The following is a 20,069-nucleotide window of genomic DNA, read 5'->3' on the forward strand; positions in this document are numbered from 1 at the left end:
TTCCACTTCTGACTCCTGAGCACACAGGCCTGGCATGGAACTTACTGGTTCTCTTCTAACCTCCTGCAAGCAGAAATATTTTTAGCAAAATGATGAAATGGAAGTCCACGTTACTGCTTAGATCTCTTCAGGTTGTTGTAACATTGGAAAAGGCTCTCTATGAGTGAAGCAATCCCAAGAAATGGAGCATTTCCTTGTACCAAGGTGTTAGATCATTTGACTGTAGGATCGTATTGCAGGTCTGTGCTGGTGTCCCTGGTGTGTCACCTGTTTCTTACTGTCTTCACTTGTTTCTGCTTCTTCCCCTTCTCTGGTATGTTTGCATCTTATATTGAGACTAGAACCATTTTTGTCCTCTGCTAATATAACTAATTCTAAAACTTCTAGCCGTGGACTAGATCCCTTCTGCATCACAACCATGCACACACACTGTCTTGAAGTTTTGGGTGATTTGGTGCAAATGGAGATGTTAATATGGTGTTCTCTGATAGCAGGAACCTCTGTTTCAGTACAAGCTCTGCAAGAAGGAGATTCCTTGCAGAACATGATTGCCTTTCTACCCAAGGCTAGACTATAGTTGGGAAAATAAACAGTAGATACCTGATCTTAGTCCTTCAGAAGTCAATGCTACTTGTGTATTTAGTTATCTTCTTATCTGCATCCAAAGAAAAAATACAGAGAAAGCAGAGAAGAAATTTCTTAATTTTATGCATTTTGTAGGTTGTGTATCTACCTTGCTGACTTAAATAAAATGTGGACATAGTTACTTACCTCTTACCATTTAATTACTGGCTTTTCTAAGTACCTTTGTTAAGTGATGCCCCCCTCCCCTTTTTGTTTACATTCCATTTGTTATCTCTGTAAAAGAGATTAGTTAATAACACTTTAAAAAGGTAAAATGAAAGAAAAAATAAAACCCCAACCTAGAAATGCGAGGCACAAAATTTTTTGAGCAAGGTCAACTCTGCCATTGCATGCATCTTGCACATCTTTATTACTAAAACACAGCTGGAATATCTTGTAACTGCATATTTAATTGGAAACTGGGGGAGGAAAAACAGTGTTTGTCATTATATTACAGAAATCTTAACTTTATATTTTTTGTGTTATTCTTTCTGATATTTCACTGTAGGCTAAAATTATTTGAAACTTAGTTCTGGTATTTAAATGCAAAGAAGAAGATCATTAATTTAAGATCATTAATTTAAGATCATTGCACTGCAGACGTATGCATTTTCCATTTTGGTTCCAAATATGTTTGAATTTTTTGGATTAACAGGTTCTATACATAAGTATGTTGCCAAGTTTTCTTTAAATCGGGCGCAATGTTTTCCATAACGGAAAGTAATCTTAGCTCAAAGCTTTAAAATACAAGTGTAACAGAGTCCCAGTATTGTCCTGTTAAGTGAGGAATTTGTTACAATTTGACAGTGATACATATTGCTACTATAAGAGAATATCCTTTTCCTGCCAGAGGTGGAAATGACTCTCCATTATGTTTTGTGTTTTTACAAAGCGTGTGTGTATCTCCTTGGTGTGTTTCCAAGGCTTGCCTGTGCCTGTCAGGCAGTCCAAGCAGGGAGTGGGTTCTGCTGAACCTTGCCTGCTGTGCCAGTTCTCTGGATCAGGCTGTGACGGAGCCGTGTGCCAGCAGCGCTCTGAGTGCTCTGTGAGCGGTGATGCTGTGCAGGGGACACAGGTGTGTGGCTGTGGCAGGGACCGATGGCTGTACCACCTGTGAGGCTGTGACAGCACAGCAGTCCTGCACTTTACCTGCCTCTTTGGGTTCCTTCAGCAGCTCCGTCACTGTTGCCAGCATTTGCTAGCAAAGGGGAAATAAATGTGTAAGGTAGATGTGGTTGGACTGCATGTGCTGGCCTTGTTGACTGATGGCATTGAACAGTGTAAATAGTTTGCAGTTGCAGTCAGGTATTTTTGCCATCTGTCACCTGTCTCCCTGTGCAGTGAAAAGAGTTGTTAGCTTATTAGTACAAGCTGATGGATGGCACGTGCTTCCTCCTGGATAGGAGCAGTGTTGTTTTCATGTGCAGGGGGAGGAGAGACCTGTGTATATGTCTAAGTGCTGTTCTCAGGTGACTCTGATGGGCAGGGGACTGTTTTCTTGGGCCATCAGGAAAGAAACGGAATACATGGTTGTCAGTTTTGGGAAGTTAGTAAATTATTAAGGAATCAAAATACATAGTTCTTCATCCTTCTCCCATGAAACATTGTTTGCCACATCAGCAGTGATGCAGCACTGGCCTGAGCTTAGTTTATTACTGCTCAAAATAGTTTAAAATCTTTGACTACTATATGCTTTCACACATTCTGAATTCTTGCTTTCTTTTCCTTGCTGTGTTTTCTAGTTAGTGAATTCTGACCTCTTTTTATAATTTTTTGCTCATTGGAACCAGTTATTATTTTGATAGTTGTAATTCTGTTTTGTTTTGGGGTTTTTAATTTAAACTGATTATGTTTAATAAAGTATAAGGAATCCTAATCTCTGGACCCACATTAAATTGAGTAGGAAAATAAAAGTAATTGGTACATATTAAAATGATAAGTCTTTAAAATCTTCTTTGGTCTACATATTTATCTATTTTCCAAAGCATTTTAGGGAATGATGGATTATAAACTTTGAGGTCACCAAAGATATTTTAGCTGTATTGGCACAGGTATATGAAAGGTCACAGCTCCTTTTTCCTTGCCCTGGTGTTGCTGCCTGTGCACTGTGGTGGGCAGGTGCTCCTGGTGCTTTGCACTGGTGTACAGTGAAATGGGCTGGAAAATTGCACTGATTGGGTTAATGAGCAGCTTCTCAAAACCGTGAATTACAGTTTCTCCAAATACATGATAAAATTAGTCTTTTGCTTTTGCTGATTTCGTGATGAACAGGTGCATAGCATCACTTTTAGAAACTGGAAAGTCTTTCACAGAATCACTGAGTAAGCGCAGTTGGGAGGGACCCACAAGGGTCATTGAGTCCAACTGCTGGTCCTGCATAGAACATCCCCAAGAGTCACCCCATGTGCCTGAGAGCGTTGTCCAAGCTCTTCTTGACCTCTGTCAGGCTTGGTGCTGTGAAGCCTCATTTTTTAGTAACAATTTATTTCTACAGATTGAAATTGTTAATGGTAAGAAATAGGAGGAATAAAAGATTCTTGTTATCATGGCATGGTTTGTTTTTCATAGAATGCTAATCTGATTTAGCCTTTCTAAGCTATAGGACAGCATTGCTATTGTGAGTAAAAAGCCACAGTTCCCTGTAGACTTGTAAGCACAATGTTCCTGGGTAATTCAGTGCCCAGATAAGGTTTCAGGCTCACGTTATTTCTGCTCATGTCAACTTACTGCTTCATTTTATTAAAAAGAATTATGTTTCAAGGCAGCACACTGGTTTATGCTGTAAACCAGTTTATGGTTTTTTTATGGTGCATAGGATGGTCACAGTTGTGAAGGCCCAAAAGCTACTAAGAGTGCAATAAATAACAAGAGAATGTCCTTTAGCAGTTGATATGAATATTAATAATTTATTGAGAAGCCAAAACTTAAACTCTCTGGATTTCAGAATAGGTGAATCTTGACTTTTACAAGAAAAGCAACCATCTAAACACATGGTAAATAAACTATGCATTACATTCATAGAAGAAAGCAATAGAGAACTAAATGTTTATAGTATGCTGAATGTTGTGATGAGATGTGGTACTTTGGCTCTGGACGAAATAGTAATTCTTCTTTTTTAAGGATACTGAATATTTTGGAAGGGATTTGTGTGGTTTTTAATAGACTTGTTTGTGCTAGAGATTTTAAGGTAATTATGGTTTTAGATATTAATTTCAATGAAGATCCACAGTTTAAGATTTTGAAAGTCTGAAAATTGGATATGTCATTTTTGAAACAATGGTTGCTTTTTAGCTGCGTGTTTCAAATGCAGTTTCAACAGAAATATCTGTAATCTCCAGAAGTTAAAAATCTTTATTGCTAGTCTTAAAAAGACACAGTTTTCTTTAGTGTCAGCAAATAGATTTAAGCTACCTGAATTTTTAATGCATTTCCAATTGTAATAAAAATCTATTACGTAGAAGAGCAAAAGAATGCTTATTCACCTTGTGTCTTAAAATACTTAAAACAAGGAGAAATACGACTTGGATTTAGTAAATTCAAACCTCTTTCTGCAAATGGATTTAACAGTTTAAAATCTTTCAAACTAATGCATGTAGTATGGAATCCTAGTTATAGGAGTTGTTTCCCTTCTTTCTGTGTGCTGTTAAATTCGGGTACTTCTTGGCATGCTGTTTGTGTTTTATGTTGATCAACCAAAAATCTCTTGGCTGTACTCCATTGTATACTCTTATTGAATATATATTGTCCCAAGCTATGACTGTGAATATAAAATACGCCAAAGTATTTGGTAGCATAAGGGTATTTACAGTACAGGAGAACAGAGAAATGTCTATACAAAATGTATACCTCCAGTATGTTCCTTTGGAGTTAATGGCAGTTGTATCTCTAAATATAGGAACACTTTTTGTCTTAAAAAGTTATAGTTTTCATCATCACTAGGAAATAGTTGGACATTTATAGGTGAGCAGATGAGCATTTCAGTTCATTTTTTAAAGCATGTTAGCCTCAAAGCTACTGAAACCTGACTGAAGTTTGTGTTAACTGGAATTGTGTGTTGTGTCCCCCTAGGAGGAACAGGCTGCTAAACTGAAAGCTGAGAAGATTAGGGTTGCATTAGAGAAGATTAAAGAGGCACAAGTGAAAAAGGTGAGTCAGTTATACCCATTTATAAGACCCTTATTTTATTTCTTTTTTCCTGGAAAATGCAGGCAGACTTCATTTGCATCTGTTAGCCTTAAGTTGCCCTTTAGAACACTACAGTGTTCTTATTTTATAAACTTTAGTGGTAATGTGCTTTCCCATCTAGCCTGGACCTAATCAGGAGAAGCATAGGATATGGACTAACATGATGTTTTTCTTAAGGAATAGCTTGTTTTTCAGCTAGTGTTCCATTGGGAAGATGTTACCAGCTTCCTGCCAGAACTGAAATGAAGGTCCAGCCTCCTGAGATATGTTCTGCAGTCATGTATTTAAAATTTGTACCTGTTTTCTTCATAGCCTTTTCTTCACAAGCCTTTTCCCATTATGCGTAGCAGGATTTGCCAGTGCTAAATGGAAGAGAAGTATTCCAGACTAAAGACAGAGATTACCAAATGGAGAAGGTCTACTGCCATTATTTGATGTACTTTCAAAGAATATAGAATGCCCTTAAAATTTAGCATTTTTATTTTATGACAGGAGATTTTTAGTAGCTTAAAATGCCTTTTTCATTAATTGTTTGTAAATCAAAAGCTGAAAAACTGTCTTGGCTGTAAGATGGAAATTACCAAGTCAATTGTACCAGTGTATTACAGCTAATAGGTTTTATCTTTTCCAGCTTAGCAAGATGTAAAAATGGAAAAAATAATGATTGATAAAAATAATCTGTTGTCTTAAGTCTTTTGATTGGTTTTAAAAAATGGCTGGATTTTTGTTTCTTGACAATGACCTCTTTAAAATGCCTATGAAAAACCGTTGTGTTTTAAAAGCACATTTTTTTCACAGTGCTGCTTCATATTCCCCAGAAAAGTAAGGTTTAGTATTGCTATACTGTTTACCTAATAACCATTTTTAGAAAATACTGTAGGAAGCAGGCAGAAAGCTTAAACCGCACATCTGAAAAATTCTGATTCTTTGTAAGCCTGTGCAGAGCTCTATATCTATGTTTATTCCACCTAGATATTGTCTGAAAGACACTTTATTATCAGGACACTCCAGCAGGAAGGATTTTTTTTCCTTCTTAACACACAACTGGAGGACTTTCTCATTGTGTTGAAAAGACCTTTATATTTACTTTCTTGTGCTGTAGGAGAACAGTATCTTGTTAAGTGTCTGTGTTACAAATATCTAGCCATCATTTATGACATCTTACATGTTCAGGGAGTGTTTTGATTGAATTTTATGCTACTGTAAGAAAACCTTAGAAGAATAAACAAGATCTTAGAAACCGTATTTTTATTTGAAATGTGGCAGATTAATCCTTCTTATTTTCTTAATTTTCTGCTTAACAGTTGGTGATCAGAGTCCATATGTCTGATGACAGCTCAAAAACAATGATGGTGGATGAGAGGCAAACAGTGAGACAAGTATTAGACAATCTGATGGACAAATCACATTGTGGCTACAGTTTAGACTGGTCATTAGTGGAAACCATCTCTGAATTGCAAATGGGTAAGTAATAATTATAAGCATTTCTCATTCTTATTCATAGATGCAGCAGTAGTCTACATTCTCAGAATGATTTAAATACTTGTCTTCATAATGTTCATCATCCTGTTCATTAATGTAGTAAATGCTAATTCATGTAATAAAGCTCATGATCGAGCTTGTTTCAGAATGATCTGAAAATTCTGCTTCAGGGTGTTTAAAAGGATGAGAAAGTTGGTCTAGTGGTTTCCCAAAGATTTCTTCTTCTTTATTTTTCAGAGAGGATTTTCAGCTATTTTCTACCATTTCAGTAAATTTTCCTCTTTTTCTTTATGCTGTTCTCTTTTGTCTATTTTCAGTATTCTGAAGTTCTAGCACTAGTGGTAACTTTTTCAATGGAGAGTCAAAGCTCAGAGGTTTGACTGAGAACCAGAGTTCTGAGAGGTGTTGTTGATACATCATTTATTGAGTGACAGAGATCATAGGAAGTAGACAGTGTCAGTTTTTAGACTTCTTTACAATACCTGTACTAGCTATGGGTATTCTGCATTTCAGAAGCATTTTCTTTTCCTTCTGATCATTGCCCACTACTTTTTGATACTTTATGAGTGAGATAATCATTGGGGATGTAGAAAGAAGTATTGTGCCAAAAAAGCTGCCCGATCCATTCCTCTGGGAATTGTGTAGACCAGAGAACACATAAATGTGATAACCTTCTTATTTGTGCTCATAAACTTTGAAATGTTATCATTTGAGTCTGCAGTGTTCCTGCAGGATGGTAGGCCTTCTCAGATAAAAAAAAAATTAAAACATTTCATATGTTGATGGAACCATAAGCTTGAAGATAGGAGAAGTCCATGCTGAGTGACTGGATGTAAAAAAATGCCACTTCCAGGCATGTCTGGAAGTGGACTAAGTTCTTTTAGTCTCTTAGCATAAATTTCTTCACCACTGTAGTAGATCTTGAACTCTGTTTTCTCTGCATATATGCCTTGTCTCTTAGAAATTACTACAGATCAGTTTCTATCACAAAATGCAACAGATTCCAATGTATTTGCTCACTTGTTATTGTTGCAGAACGGATCTTTGAAGATCATGAAAATTTAGTTGAAAATCTCTTGAACTGGACAAGAGACAGTCAAAACAAACTAATGTTCGTGGAACGTATAGAGAAATATGCGCTTTTCAAAAATCCACAGGTAAGCCTGAGATTTGTGCTGAATGTGTGTGTGGCTGATGGCAGTTTCTTACTTTTTTGACAACATTCATTTCCATACTTTCATTTTGATACTTGTGTATGTGCTAAAATGCCAGGCAACTTTACACTTCAGCACTATGTACATCCACAGTGTTGTTGGCACATAGTCAATTCTTAAGAGGCAACCATGAGCTGAAGCAATCTGTTTGCTAATGTGTTTGTGAGTAGTTTAGTGCACATGAAGGCAGGCAGTTTCCAGAGATTTACACTCATATTTAGTGCTGCTCAATTATGTAAACATGCAAGAAAGGTGTTGACAGATATTGCTAATAGTAATGTCTTTCCACTGTGCATTCTTGCATTGCTGGCAAGAAGGGGAAGACAAAAGCTAAGAGAACAGCCGCTCCATGGTCAAATGACAAGAGTAGAGAAGAGAGTGTGTGCCCCTTCCTGTGCAAGTTGGGACCTGCCTATATTCACCTGTTTCCTGCTCCCTGGCTGGGAAAACAAAGGCTCCTCTTCCTCTCAAATGGCCTCAGAGACCTCTCTTCTCTCAAATGGTAGCTACAGACCTGGTATCTGGCAGCACTGCAGTATTGTAGGGGAGTGGAGGAAAAGAAACAGAAAGCAGAAGGTGGCTCTTGGAAGAATTTGCATTGAAAATTCACTTGATCTCATGTCTGTAATATCACTTGATCTCTGTTTTAACTCTTACCTAATGTATTCCCTTTTGAGTTTATAAATTGTTTTTATATCTGTACGGCATCTATATGCTCATTTATTGGATTTAAACTGGGTATGAGTTTTGCATGTTTGTCCTATGGGAAATCAGTTTACTTGATTTTATTTCTTTTTAAGCAAGATCCGAAACTCAGTCTTATGCAAGTGCTTTGCGCTGAAGCAGCAAAACTCTACATTCTTTTTAAAAGTTTGTAGATTATAGATTTACTCTCAGTACATATAGTAGGCACGGTCACAGGAGTGAGGTACCAGCATAAACCAAATATTTCTCTTTGTTTCAAAATATTGAACTGGCAAAACTTTGTGAATATTCGGTTTTTTTCCAGTATTGGACTAGGGGTTAGGAAGATGTTTTTCATTGTCCCAGTCTTTTCCAAACTGAATAAGAGTAAAAAACTTATTTAATAAGATATGGTGCCTGTGCATAATTAAGTTTTTTTTAAGAAGTTGACAAGTATTTTATTTAGAATTTATTATTATTTATTTAGTATTTATTTATAATTCTTTGTGAAAATTAATATTTCTATTCAGTAAAACTCAGACCAAGGTGGAAAGAAGCACATTGCTTCTATGTGTGCTTCTTTGAATGCAGAAATAATGACAGTATGTAACAGATCTCCAGAGGTTTTTTATATTTTTATTGTGGTATTTACAAGTTCATAGTATTTTTATATCTGGATGCATTGTAACAAACAGCTGTTTGATCCTTAGAAAAGCAGGATGATGTTGTTATGAGGCTGTTAGGTAGGAGTATGGACTGATTGATATTTCTGGTAAAGGTGATTGTAAGTTACTTCAATGTATTATTTAGCAGTCTGACAGTCTCAATTAGTCTACAAAGTTTTGTTCTTACTGCTACAGAAAAGTAAACAAGAAGCACCATTTGGCTTGATTTCAGAATGCCTGAAGAAATATTAAACTTTATTTTGTTACAGAACTATCTTCTGGGGAAGAAAGAAATCTCTGAGATGGCAGACAGAAATAAAGAGGTGCTACTAGAGGTAAGAATGTCAAACCTGAAAGGACATAGTAGTCATTTTGGAGCATGAAGACAAACTGCTAAAGGTTGTGGTGATTGAAATTGGTGGACAGAGCAGAATGGAATTCTGGAACACTGTGAATGGAATGTGTTCTCTTTGAGATAAATGGCTGTTTTAATGTAACACTGCTTCAGATGTGATCAGTTCAAAAAAGTCTCTGCACTTAGTTTAGTATCTGAAATACCATACACAGTGATAATCAAATTGAGATTGCCTCTAGCTATGGCCAAAACTATTAATTTCAAGTTGAGATTTGCAGAGCTGTGACCTGTTCTTTGTGACCTTTTTTTTTGACCTGTGGTGCTAGAGAATTTTTACTAACACTTTCCAAATTTTCATTTCTACAGAATTCTAGAGCATGGGTCTGGAGACTGGTTTAAATTAATATTTCAAATTTTGATAATAAGTAAAGCAGTAAAAATTTTTTCAATTACATTTTAAAATTTAAAAAAAACCCCAAATTATTGAATTTTAAGAAATGCATGACAGAAATTATTATCAAACATATTAACCAGTTTACAGAACTAAGGGCATAAAAGTGTGGAACAAATAAAGCACACAGTAAATATAGCCTTCATAAGCTGAAAACTAAATACTTCTGTGACATGGCTGAAGTGCCATAGGTTCCACTTGATTTCCAGAATAATGATTATGATTTACCTAGTTACCCAAATGTAAATATTTGGGATATTTAATTTTGAGTTAAACTTAACACAGTTTAACTTAAAAGTAGCCTATGCATATTAGTAATGTATTATTAATATGGGTTTCAATAAGTGTATGTATGTATACTTATGTATGTATATATACATATAATTGTGTGTATGTATGTGTGGATGAAAAAATTGTTTGAAGCCACAACATGCAGAGAATTGTAATTCTGCATAACTCTTTCTGTCTTCTAAGATTATTCCTAAGTCTCTGCTGCATATTAATCTGGAGTGTATTTAAAGCATTTGTTTTTCTCTGCTAGTTCTTTATAAATAGAACGTTAGCAGAAGTTGCAGTGTTGTGGGCCGTTAGTAGAGTGAAGTACTCCTGGAATGAATTGCAGCTGTGTCTGATGGATGCACAGTTAGGTTTGTGTGTGCTTATACATATGAGGCTATATAAGGTGACCTTGTGACCTTAAAGCCAGTAAAGCAATGGGGGATCTATTACTGAGAAGCAGTGGTCAGAAAATCTTTACAGTAACTGCTAATGATTTTTCTGTCATTGTTGCACTGAACAAATGTTGAGACACCCTATCGTGCTTGTCTGAATTGCCTTACTGCTTCTGTAATTTATCTGTGGTTCATATCTCATGTGAAAAAAGAACTGTTCCTGCTATAAGTGCATTCCTTGGATAAAGAATTTCAGTCATTCAAAACAAACCACTGCATGCTCTCTGTTCTGTCTGTTTCCCAAACTGCTCTGTTTATTGGCAGGAATGCTTCTGTGGAAGTTCTGTAACTGTGCCAGAGATTGAGGGAGTTTTGTGGCTGAAAGAGGATGGTAAGAAATCTTGGAAGAAACGTTACTTCCTTCTTCGGGCTTCTGGAATCTACTATGTCCCTAAAGGGAAGGCCAAGGTATGCTACTTAAAGCAATTGCTCTGAACTGTTCATTGCTGGTAAACAGTGCACACAAGAGTTGACTTCAAGTTTCTTTCCAAGTACCACATGCCTTAATTAAAATGATGGCTTTATCATGGAAATACTGTGTGAATTTTTGTGGCAGCACTTGATATGAAGGGTGTAACCCCAGTTTAAAAACACAAGAATACAGGGAACTTCTTGGGTTAGGTGTTCAGAAATACTTGAGGAAAAGCTTTTGGTGGAGCTAAGAAGCTGGTCTTTGCTGAAGCAGAATTTGGATGGAGGGCCAAATTGCTCGGCAAATGTCAGTCATGAAGTATCAGACCAACTCCACATTGTCTGCATAATTTCATTATGTTTAGTTAGTTCATATAAATGGGATTTTTTTGGACCAATTGGTGCTACATTTTTTGAAACTAGTATAGATAATTCCATTTCTTCAGGATCACTTACTGCTGTTCCCTGTATCAGTAATGCAAAATATGTAGAAAGACACTACAAATACATTACAGCTTCAAGGCTGAACTACTGTGAGTTCAAGTCATCCGTGAATCCATCAGTCTTGACAGCATCAGATGATTCCCAGTACAGGAAGTCCACCTCCCACACATCTGGGAATGAAGAGGAAATCTCTGTCAGCATGACAGCTCCCTTTAGAGCTGAATGCATGTCAGATGTTCTTTCCACAATCTTTTGCTTCATTAAAACAATCTGTATGCAAGTAGCCTGTTGAAATTCTTTGCCCTACACTCAATGCCAAACATCTTTAGAATTCTACTTACAGTCACACTGGAATTTGGATACCTTGATTATTACCAAGGTGAAATATAACCAGCAGCTGATAACTTCCTGATCAACCAATCGTACTTGCTTTCTCCTAATACCTGTTCTGAGTAAACAGCAGTAGTCCAGTGTAAAATGTTGCCAAAAGGCAAAATGCAGACAAAACACAAAAACCAGACTGAATTTGGTTAAAAATGAACGTGTGATGAGGGAGTTTATGCATAGCTGTATCCCCTTCTTGTGTTGGTAGTTGTTTGAATCAGATTGAAACTAATATTTGACCCTAACTAGACTTTATATTAGTATGGGATCTTAGCATTAGACTGATGATGTCAGTGTATGTGGATTTTTATAAAGATACTTTGTACATGACCGTTTTTGTATTTACTAGGTCTCACGGGATCTCGTGTGCTTTCTCCAGCTCGACCATGTCAGTGTTTACTATGGACAGGACTATCGGAACAAATACAAGGCACCCACAGACTATTGTTTAGTGCTAAAGGTAACGCTGCAGCACTTGGCTATACCTTGAATACACTTTACTTGTTCTGAACCATCAGCTGCTTTTAATCTAATTTTCCTCTAGTTCTTATATACAATGTGGACGGTGAACAGTTGTTGCCTGTTCTCTGAGCTGGTCATGACTTCATAAACATTTTCATATTGCCCTGAATTATTTTATTTCCAGACTTATGAGTGCCAGTCTATTTAATTGTTCACTACACTCTAAAACATACACTAAAGTCTTCTTTTCCCTTTGGCAACTCTATACCTTACAATTGTTTAGGTTCAAAGAGATAATACCCCTTGAAATGCTAATTGCAGGGAGCTATCTTCTCAGTGTAGGTCCAGAGTAGCAGAGAAATTAATATTAAAGGTTCAAATCTATCCTTTATGGACCAACCTGAGGGAAAAGGGATGTTGTAAAGGAGTCATCTTCTGAGTATAAATGACAGGTAGAAAGAATGAGTAGCAAAAACTGTTATAAAACCAGTGACCTGATCTTAAACACATCTAATGACTTGAGTTCATAAAGTTATTTTGATTGAATCAAGACATCTCCTAGTTTCTGTTGACTCCCACATAGTGTTCAGAATGGTGTCAGTTCCTGCAAGATAGCTGGGCAGCAAGCTATTTTAAAACAAGCTTTCACACTGTGTTTAGGCAAATAACATGTTTTCATGGCTTTGAAATGGTGCCAGTAACAAGAGATGTTTTTAGTTGCACTTTTCCCCTCCCTGCTCTGGAGCTCGTGTGGTGTTGTACATTAGACTGTGTACTGTGCCTGGAGTGTGTGCCTGCCTGTCCACTGCCTGAAAAAGGATTTCATTTTCCAGTGGACAGGGCAACGTGTTTTTGAGCCCACTGAGGAGACAAGGAATATTAAATATGGGACATGATATTAGTTAAGAAAGTACACAGCCAGAACTGGAAGTATTTTCCATGTTCTTATAGGTCATTGAATGCAAACAAAAATGTCAGTATTGGTAGGTGTATATAAATTCCTTGAAGTAAATTGATTTTTCTACTTACATGTCAGTTTTGTCTATATCATTTGGACAGGTTAATAGTAAATTTTATTTTCAGACTTTTTGACCGCACAAAGTAGATTTTTTTTTTTAATTATTGCCATTCTGATCATCAAATTTAATGGTAATGTTACTGAACACACAGAAGTTGTGTGTAGAAATTGTCCCTAAGTAAATTAATTCAGTAGATTTAGTTGGGTAGCTTACACCAAGTGAAGCTGTATTTTCTCTGTGGAACTGATGAATCACCAAATTATTATATTAAGCAGGATTCAGTTCTGCCTTCATCAGTTCTTATAATGTTACATAAATATTTTCAATTAGTACTAATGTATAGAAACCACACAGTTTTAAAAATGGAAATAGTTGGGTGCCGCAAAGGCTCACTAAGCTAGGAAGTATCTCCTTTGAGACAGGTAAATGGCAAATACAGACTGAAGGTCCAGTTCTCTACTGATGGCCAGACTGGATTTGTCTTTATCTTCACTCCTTTGTTTATATCAAAACTTAGTGTGCTCATGTCAGGTGCTGTGCTATTGTTAAGTGTAACATTTGTGTGCTAATATATAAAGTTAACTCCTTGGTCCTAAGTGTCAGATTTCTGAGAAATTCATTTATTTCTATATAACCAAAATTTTGAACACGTCCAGAAAGAAGCTGGCTTATTAAGCAAAGTAATTGTATTTGCTTCTATAGACTCTTCTTTGTTACACAACATTTATGTGTAGGAGGCTAGTAGTGAAAAATGAAAACAACTATCTACTATCATAAGAAATTTTTTGCATATATTCTCTTTATGAACATAAACATCTTATGTTCATTTTAAAATAATTGTGTTGGAAGGCAACAGGATAGAATATTCTGAAAAAGCTTAGAAGTTCTTTGATATATGTTTCAGACAGTCTTCAGTAAAACTTAAATATCTACAATCCTCTAGCAAAACTCTGTGTCACTGAGCTGTAAGCTGACAGAGGAAATGATAAGAACTGGGGTGTTCAATTACCCCAACATCTGAGAAACCTGTAATTTCTATAGCATGGACTGGAAACAATTGAATAGTACATCCAGAATGATTTGCAGTGTCTGATTTTTGAAAAGCATGCATTTGTTTCTTGACTGCTGAATTGATAAATACAGTGCCTTTACATTTTTTATACATGTATGTGGGAGCAGCAAGTATTTTTTTAGATGATAGCCCTGTATCAGTAAGGTGGGAACCTTGAAGGCTCTACAGTGGTGAGTCAGTCCGTAGGTACAGAAGACTGTTGGTGGGTAGAAAGTACTACAGCCCTAGGATAGTGAAAGACTAGCCCTTTCTTAGTGTTTGAAATCAGTATGTGCTGGACACACTTCCAAATGTGTGTGTAAAGCAATCCCCATTGAAATTCACCTCCTGAAATATTCTGGAACATTTTTAAGTGGGGTTAAATACACACTACTGATGAAGAGCTTCCAGCATTAGGTTTATCTGTATAGACATCAACAAATAAGTGCTTTCCTTGCATTCCTAGCTATGAAAACATTGATGAGAATGCACAATTTTTTGCAGCATCCTCAGATCCAGAAGAAGTCCCAGTATATCAAATATCTTTGCTGTGATGATGTAAGAACTCTACACCAGTGGATCAATGGCATCCGCATTGCTAAGGTAACCCCCAGGCAGTCTTACACTGTTGTCATGAGTAGTTGTCATCATCTGCTTAAAACCATTTACAGTTATTTAGCAAAATACATGATAAATCTAACTTCCCGCTGTTGACAATTCTGAACATGAACTGTAAAATCTTTTCCTTCCTTAGCAAAATTATTATAGGCTTTGTTATAATAATTCAGTAATTGGGTCTTTTCTTCTTGTTTCTGCTGCATCCCTGTCACATGACACAGTTCTGACATACCTCATAGATAGATTTTAGCCAGCTCCGTTCAGATTTTAAAAAAGAAGGCTTATGAGAAAAGAGAATTTAGAACATAGAGCTGATTTTCAAGATCCTCAGCTTGTCTTAGTTTATTCATTGGGCCATTTCTTGCTTGACACTGTCTCTTCTAGCAAAAATAAATTGTTTTTCTTTCTTTCAGCAATTACCTAATGCCATTAATACTACCTGAACTCCTTAACATAGAGCCTGTGTTGCTTTGGGGGGGCTGACAGGAGGAAGGATGTAATAGAGAAGCCAGAGGTGGAGCTCAACAGTCTGAAAAGAGTGTACAGCCTATACAGAGTTGTTAAACTTGTTTGTGATTTTGCTTAGTACGGGAAGCAGCTATACATGAACTATCAGGAAGCATTGAAGAGAACAGAGTCAGCATATGACTGGACCTCCTTGTCTAGCTCCAGTATCAAGTCAGGCTCCAGCTCATCTAGTTTGCCAGGTAACAATGTGATCTATCTCATAATACAAAGATTCAATTGCCTTTGTTATCATCTGCTGTCTGGATACCTCAAGAGACTGTTGCAGGAAATGGACTGTTTCTCCAAGGTCTTTTATGCTATGTTTAGTCTAAAACACAGACTTTTTCTATAACATTCTGTATGTGTATATCTATATATATATATGCATACAGGTAAAAACCTATTTTGCTGTATTACTTGCAGTGATTACTGTGTTTGAAATATGCACTAGTTTCTTGTTCATGTCCAAAACCCAATGTTTTTCTTATACTGAGAGGAGGAAAGATCTTTTCAAATTCCTGATGCCTCTGTGTTCACCTATTCGAAAAATCAAATTTATATTGTAATGATGCATAGAACATATATACCTAATTCTTAAACTGCTTTGTGGACTGAAATATTTGAAATTGGAAAATGAGAACTAGCCCCTGCCCAAAGGCAAAGATCCAAACAATCCTTTTAGAGAAAACTTTGAAAGTACTGTTTCTGTTCCCATGTCAAATTGTGCATGCCTGCATTAATGTGCTCCCATTTATGTCTCAGCAAAACTGGGGCTGGTTTCTTGTTGTGTGTAACAGTTTCAAAATTGATAAATAGTTTATACAGTAATTTCTTTGTTCAGAGCTGACTGATACTTTGGTGGATTATTCAGAACCTTCATGGACTATGTTGTTTATTGAAAATGTGCTGTTGTGTGAAGGTATATTGTCTGCCACAGATATGGGTTGGGAAGTAATGCTACTGAATTGGACAGGTTGAGAAAGTAGCCTGTAAGAATGAGCTAAGCTAATGCAGCCTAACTGGGAAGGTATCTTCTTGTTTCAACTGTGTGGCATAGCAATAAATTCTTGGTCACTGACAATTTCTCCATCCAAGCTGGGTGTTTTTCTGATAAAGTGTAAATTCTTGTAGGGAGCTGAGCCACAGCTCACTAGCCAAGCATGTTCTGCCAAAGTTTGATTCCAGCCTGTGCCAGGATACTTTGGGATTACACAGAAAGCAGGTGCCAGGCTGAATAAATTGGTCTGGCTGTGCCTGCTGCTGTGTTGTCACCCTATGGACCCAGGGCATCATTTATGTTGGCTACTTGCAGGATGCACACCAGCCCCTCTCTTGTGTTGAGGAATGAGTCATTGGAAGCAGTGTCCTGCCTTGGCTGGTGCACTTTGTCTGTCCACAGCCTGTGCCCAGGGTACATTTTTAAGGTTGTGCTGGAGAGAGCAGGCTTTGGGGCTTTTCCCAAAGTGCAGGGATGGGGCATGGTTCAGAACCCATACAGCTGCAGTGTGATTTTACTTTACATTTGAAATGTATCTGACATGCTCTCATCCTTGTGCAGCTTCAGGTTTGGTTTATACCAGGCATCTGTTGTAATGGCCTGGATGTGAGCAAGAGCTTATGCAGTTCATTACTGGGAGCAGTGGCCTCTGGGGACATGTTTAACAAGTCACAGAATTGCATTGTATTGACATTACTCTTACATTCAGAAACATATGCTAACTGTTCCTTAACTTTTTTTCTGAACAGAATCTCAATCAAATCATTCTAATCAGTCTGACAGTGGAGTTTCTGACACCCAGACAGCTGGCCATGTCCGTTCCCAAAGCATTGTCAGCTCCATGTTCTCTGAGGCCTGGAAACGAGGCACTCAACTGGAAGAATCCAGCAAGGTAACAAGAAGACTTTAATTTGAGAACCAACGCCCAACAAAATGTATGAGACAGTGTTGTACCTCTTCCACCTCTGTCTTGAGTGGCATTTCTTCTCTGTTTTATGTGATTAATTTACACTGCCATATAATTGTTTTTTAGGATTCGCTTTTCAGGTAATTAAGCCCTGCAACTTTCTGTTCTTTCTTTTATTTCTGTGCATAGAAGCTTTTTGTTCTTTGAAGGCATTATACAGCCCCTCTCACAGAGTCCTATTTACTAATGTTGAATGAAGACAAAATAAAAAGATAAGCTGTTAACAAGTTGAATGAAATTCTTTCACTTATATCTTTCTCCAGTTAAGTAGCCACATCTTTCCTTTGTAAAGATGTGAATAACTGGGGCCTGAAAGCAGGTATATATGTTTTGAAGTACTTCAGCAGTTTTTACTCGAAAGTGTTCTGTTAGGTAGGAATGGAACCAGTAACCTCAGATACGGTCAAAACGAAAGTACTGACATTGTCAGCTATTGTGGATTAAGGCAGATGTGGTATCTTCTTTTGCTGGTAGAGAGTTACAGAACCCATTGAGGCTGGGGCTGTTGTGGCTTAGTTAGTTTTCTGTTCTTTCTGTGGTTAACTTTCGTAGTTCCTGGGGAAAATTTCCATGCACAGGAGAAATTCTGCTGAAGGTGTTTGTTGTCAGGTGTGAAGGAATCTCCAGGTTCTTGAACAGCCTTGATGTCATTAACTGTAGCAGCTACGTGTGGAAGTGCACTATGAGAAGCTGTCATTACTTCTGTCAGTTCTGAATCTTCCCCAGACCCCAGGTTCAAGCTGGAGAAGGAAGCTTTTTAAAACCAAAACCACAGGCCAATACACCTGGCACTGGTGCTTCAGATAAATAACTAAAAATAAGATAACACATCTCCTTTTCAAATGAGAAAGCATATGACAGTGTGAAAGCTGACGTGGCTGCATCCTTTGGGATTCATAACTTTTCTTCAATGCCTGCTGGCTTGGAAGTTGTCTGATTCTAATAGTAATGTAGTACTCAGTCCAGGAATGAGCTTGCTAAGTTGTGGTCCAAGTTTTCCTACTGCATGAGTGCAACACATGGTGCATGTCCATCAGCAGATGGCTTCTGTGTGGGTATAGAATGCATCATTTGTGCAGGAGTGAGCTGCACGAGATGGGGCATTTGCTAGCAGGTATCCAACAGAGGTGAAAGAGTACTGCTGTGAGAATTATAATGTTGCTGTTTCCTCAGGTTTTGGGTTCAGTGTAAATCCTGCTGCTACATATACTCACTGTGAGATTTTAAGCAAAAGTTTGAAGTTTACTGCCTTGGGGTTACTTTTGTTCTTTATCAAGTCTGTAGTGCTGCTGGCAATTGCTTATTTAAACCCCAAGAATTTTTATGCTACGTGATTAAAGCCATGGTAAAAAATAAAATATTCAGAATGCTTCTTGCATTGAGGAAGCTATCCATGTATCAGTATTTCATCAATATGAATTCCTTTCTGCAAATCCAAGAAAATGTTTATTTCTTCACCTTATGCATAACACAGGTAAATGGGTTGCCCTAAAACTTCCAAAGAATCCAAGTGAAACGAGCTGTGTAAACTTAGAGAAGCTGTGTTTAAACAACTGAGTGAATTGGTAACAAAGTTACTTTCAGTGAAACTACAGTGTTAATCCGGCCCGGGGAACTTGAATAACCGGGAAATCAGACTGGCAGTGGAAAATGTTAAACTGTGTGGCAAGAAAGGCAACAGCAGTGTTCAAGAATTGTAATTTACATGAGAAGGTGTTACCAGTGATACCGAGAGGTGCTTTAGTCAGATTAGTCTCCAGTTACCGCAGAGACAGGTTTGCTATGGTGCTTTGGTGTCAAAGCTGGCTTAAGAAGTCTATGTGGGCAGGTTGCTGCCAAGTGGCAGAACATTCCTGCATGTCCCTTCCCCTTGTGCAACAGCTCTCTCCCACCTTGTCAGCCTTGGCTCCTTCCCCTGGGCAGGCAGGGCAGAACAGAGCATGCTGTGTCTCAGCAGGCACATGGCATTGATGCTCTTTCCAGTCAGGGTGTTGTACTGGTGCCTCAGCAAATTAATAATGGGTGAGTTCTGCCCACTTTGCCCTCATCTACCAGTAACTTCCCAATCATTTCTTGAAGTCAAAAACATACTGAGATTGCTAGAGATCTGTCATATTTGACCTAAATTTGGTAACTAGTCCAAAAGCATGGGAAAAGAGATGGCAAACAGTTCAATTGCAAAAGTTTGTTTTCTCAGGAAAAAAGTAGCTAAAAAGGCACAGTTTACATAAAAAGCGATACTATTGTTTTTAAAGCATTTTTTAGAGTTCCAGATAGTCATGAAGATGCATGTTACAAATAGGAATTGCCAGTGTGCAATAAGTAATTTGTCAAGATACACAGAAGGACATCACATAATTATAGGGACAAAAAAAGGACAAATGAAACTCTCTCAAGGTTCTTCTGTAAAGAAAATAACACAGACTATATTTCTGGATGTTGAAATTTAATTTGATTCTGTGGAGATGGGAGGGGCTCCCCCTCCTGAGATGCCCGATAGTCTTTTCTCTGTCCTGAGTGTTTAATTTGTTCATTGTGAAGACAACTGTCTTCAGTGGGTATAAAAAATACACCACTGTCTTTCAAATATATATAAAACTAAGAAAAACTTTTCCCAAAATGCAGATTATCCATCTGCTTCATATTTTGAAAGATTCCTCTTTGACCAAAGAATACTTTATTCATTTTTTCTCAGTTGGGCAGTGAAGAGCTCATTGAGTCTCACTTGCTTGTTAGATTTTGAACACCTTATTTCAAACATTATGCTACAACAAATACCCAAATGCATGTTCGTGGTGTCTGCTTTAAGGGACAAATT

General features: G+C 37.3%; 1 protein-coding gene across 2 annotated transcripts in view; it reads left to right on the forward strand.

The window, feature by feature from the left end:
* The window catches only part of RAPH1 (Ras association (RalGDS/AF-6) and pleckstrin homology domains 1), an 80,876-nt gene that overhangs the window by 51,191 nt on the left and 9,616 nt on the right, over positions 1-20,069 (forward strand). For both annotated transcript variants that reach the window (XM_030952286.1, XM_030952287.1), the window contains 9 exons: positions 4,693-4,770; positions 6,114-6,273; positions 7,327-7,448; positions 9,124-9,189; positions 10,656-10,799; positions 11,980-12,090; positions 14,667-14,765; positions 15,367-15,487; positions 17,034-17,176. In XM_030952286.1, coding sequence (XP_030808146.1) covers positions 4,693-4,770; positions 6,114-6,273; positions 7,327-7,448; positions 9,124-9,189; positions 10,656-10,799; positions 11,980-12,090; positions 14,667-14,765; positions 15,367-15,487; positions 17,034-17,176 — 1,044 coding nt within the window. The remainder of the gene's footprint in view (positions 1-4,692; positions 4,771-6,113; positions 6,274-7,326; positions 7,449-9,123; positions 9,190-10,655; positions 10,800-11,979; positions 12,091-14,666; positions 14,766-15,366; positions 15,488-17,033; positions 17,177-20,069) is intronic.

This window comes from Camarhynchus parvulus, chromosome 7, assembly GCF_901933205.1.
Source record: "Camarhynchus parvulus chromosome 7, STF_HiC, whole genome shotgun sequence".
NCBI classification, from domain to species: domain Eukaryota; kingdom Metazoa; phylum Chordata; class Aves; order Passeriformes; family Thraupidae; genus Camarhynchus; species Camarhynchus parvulus.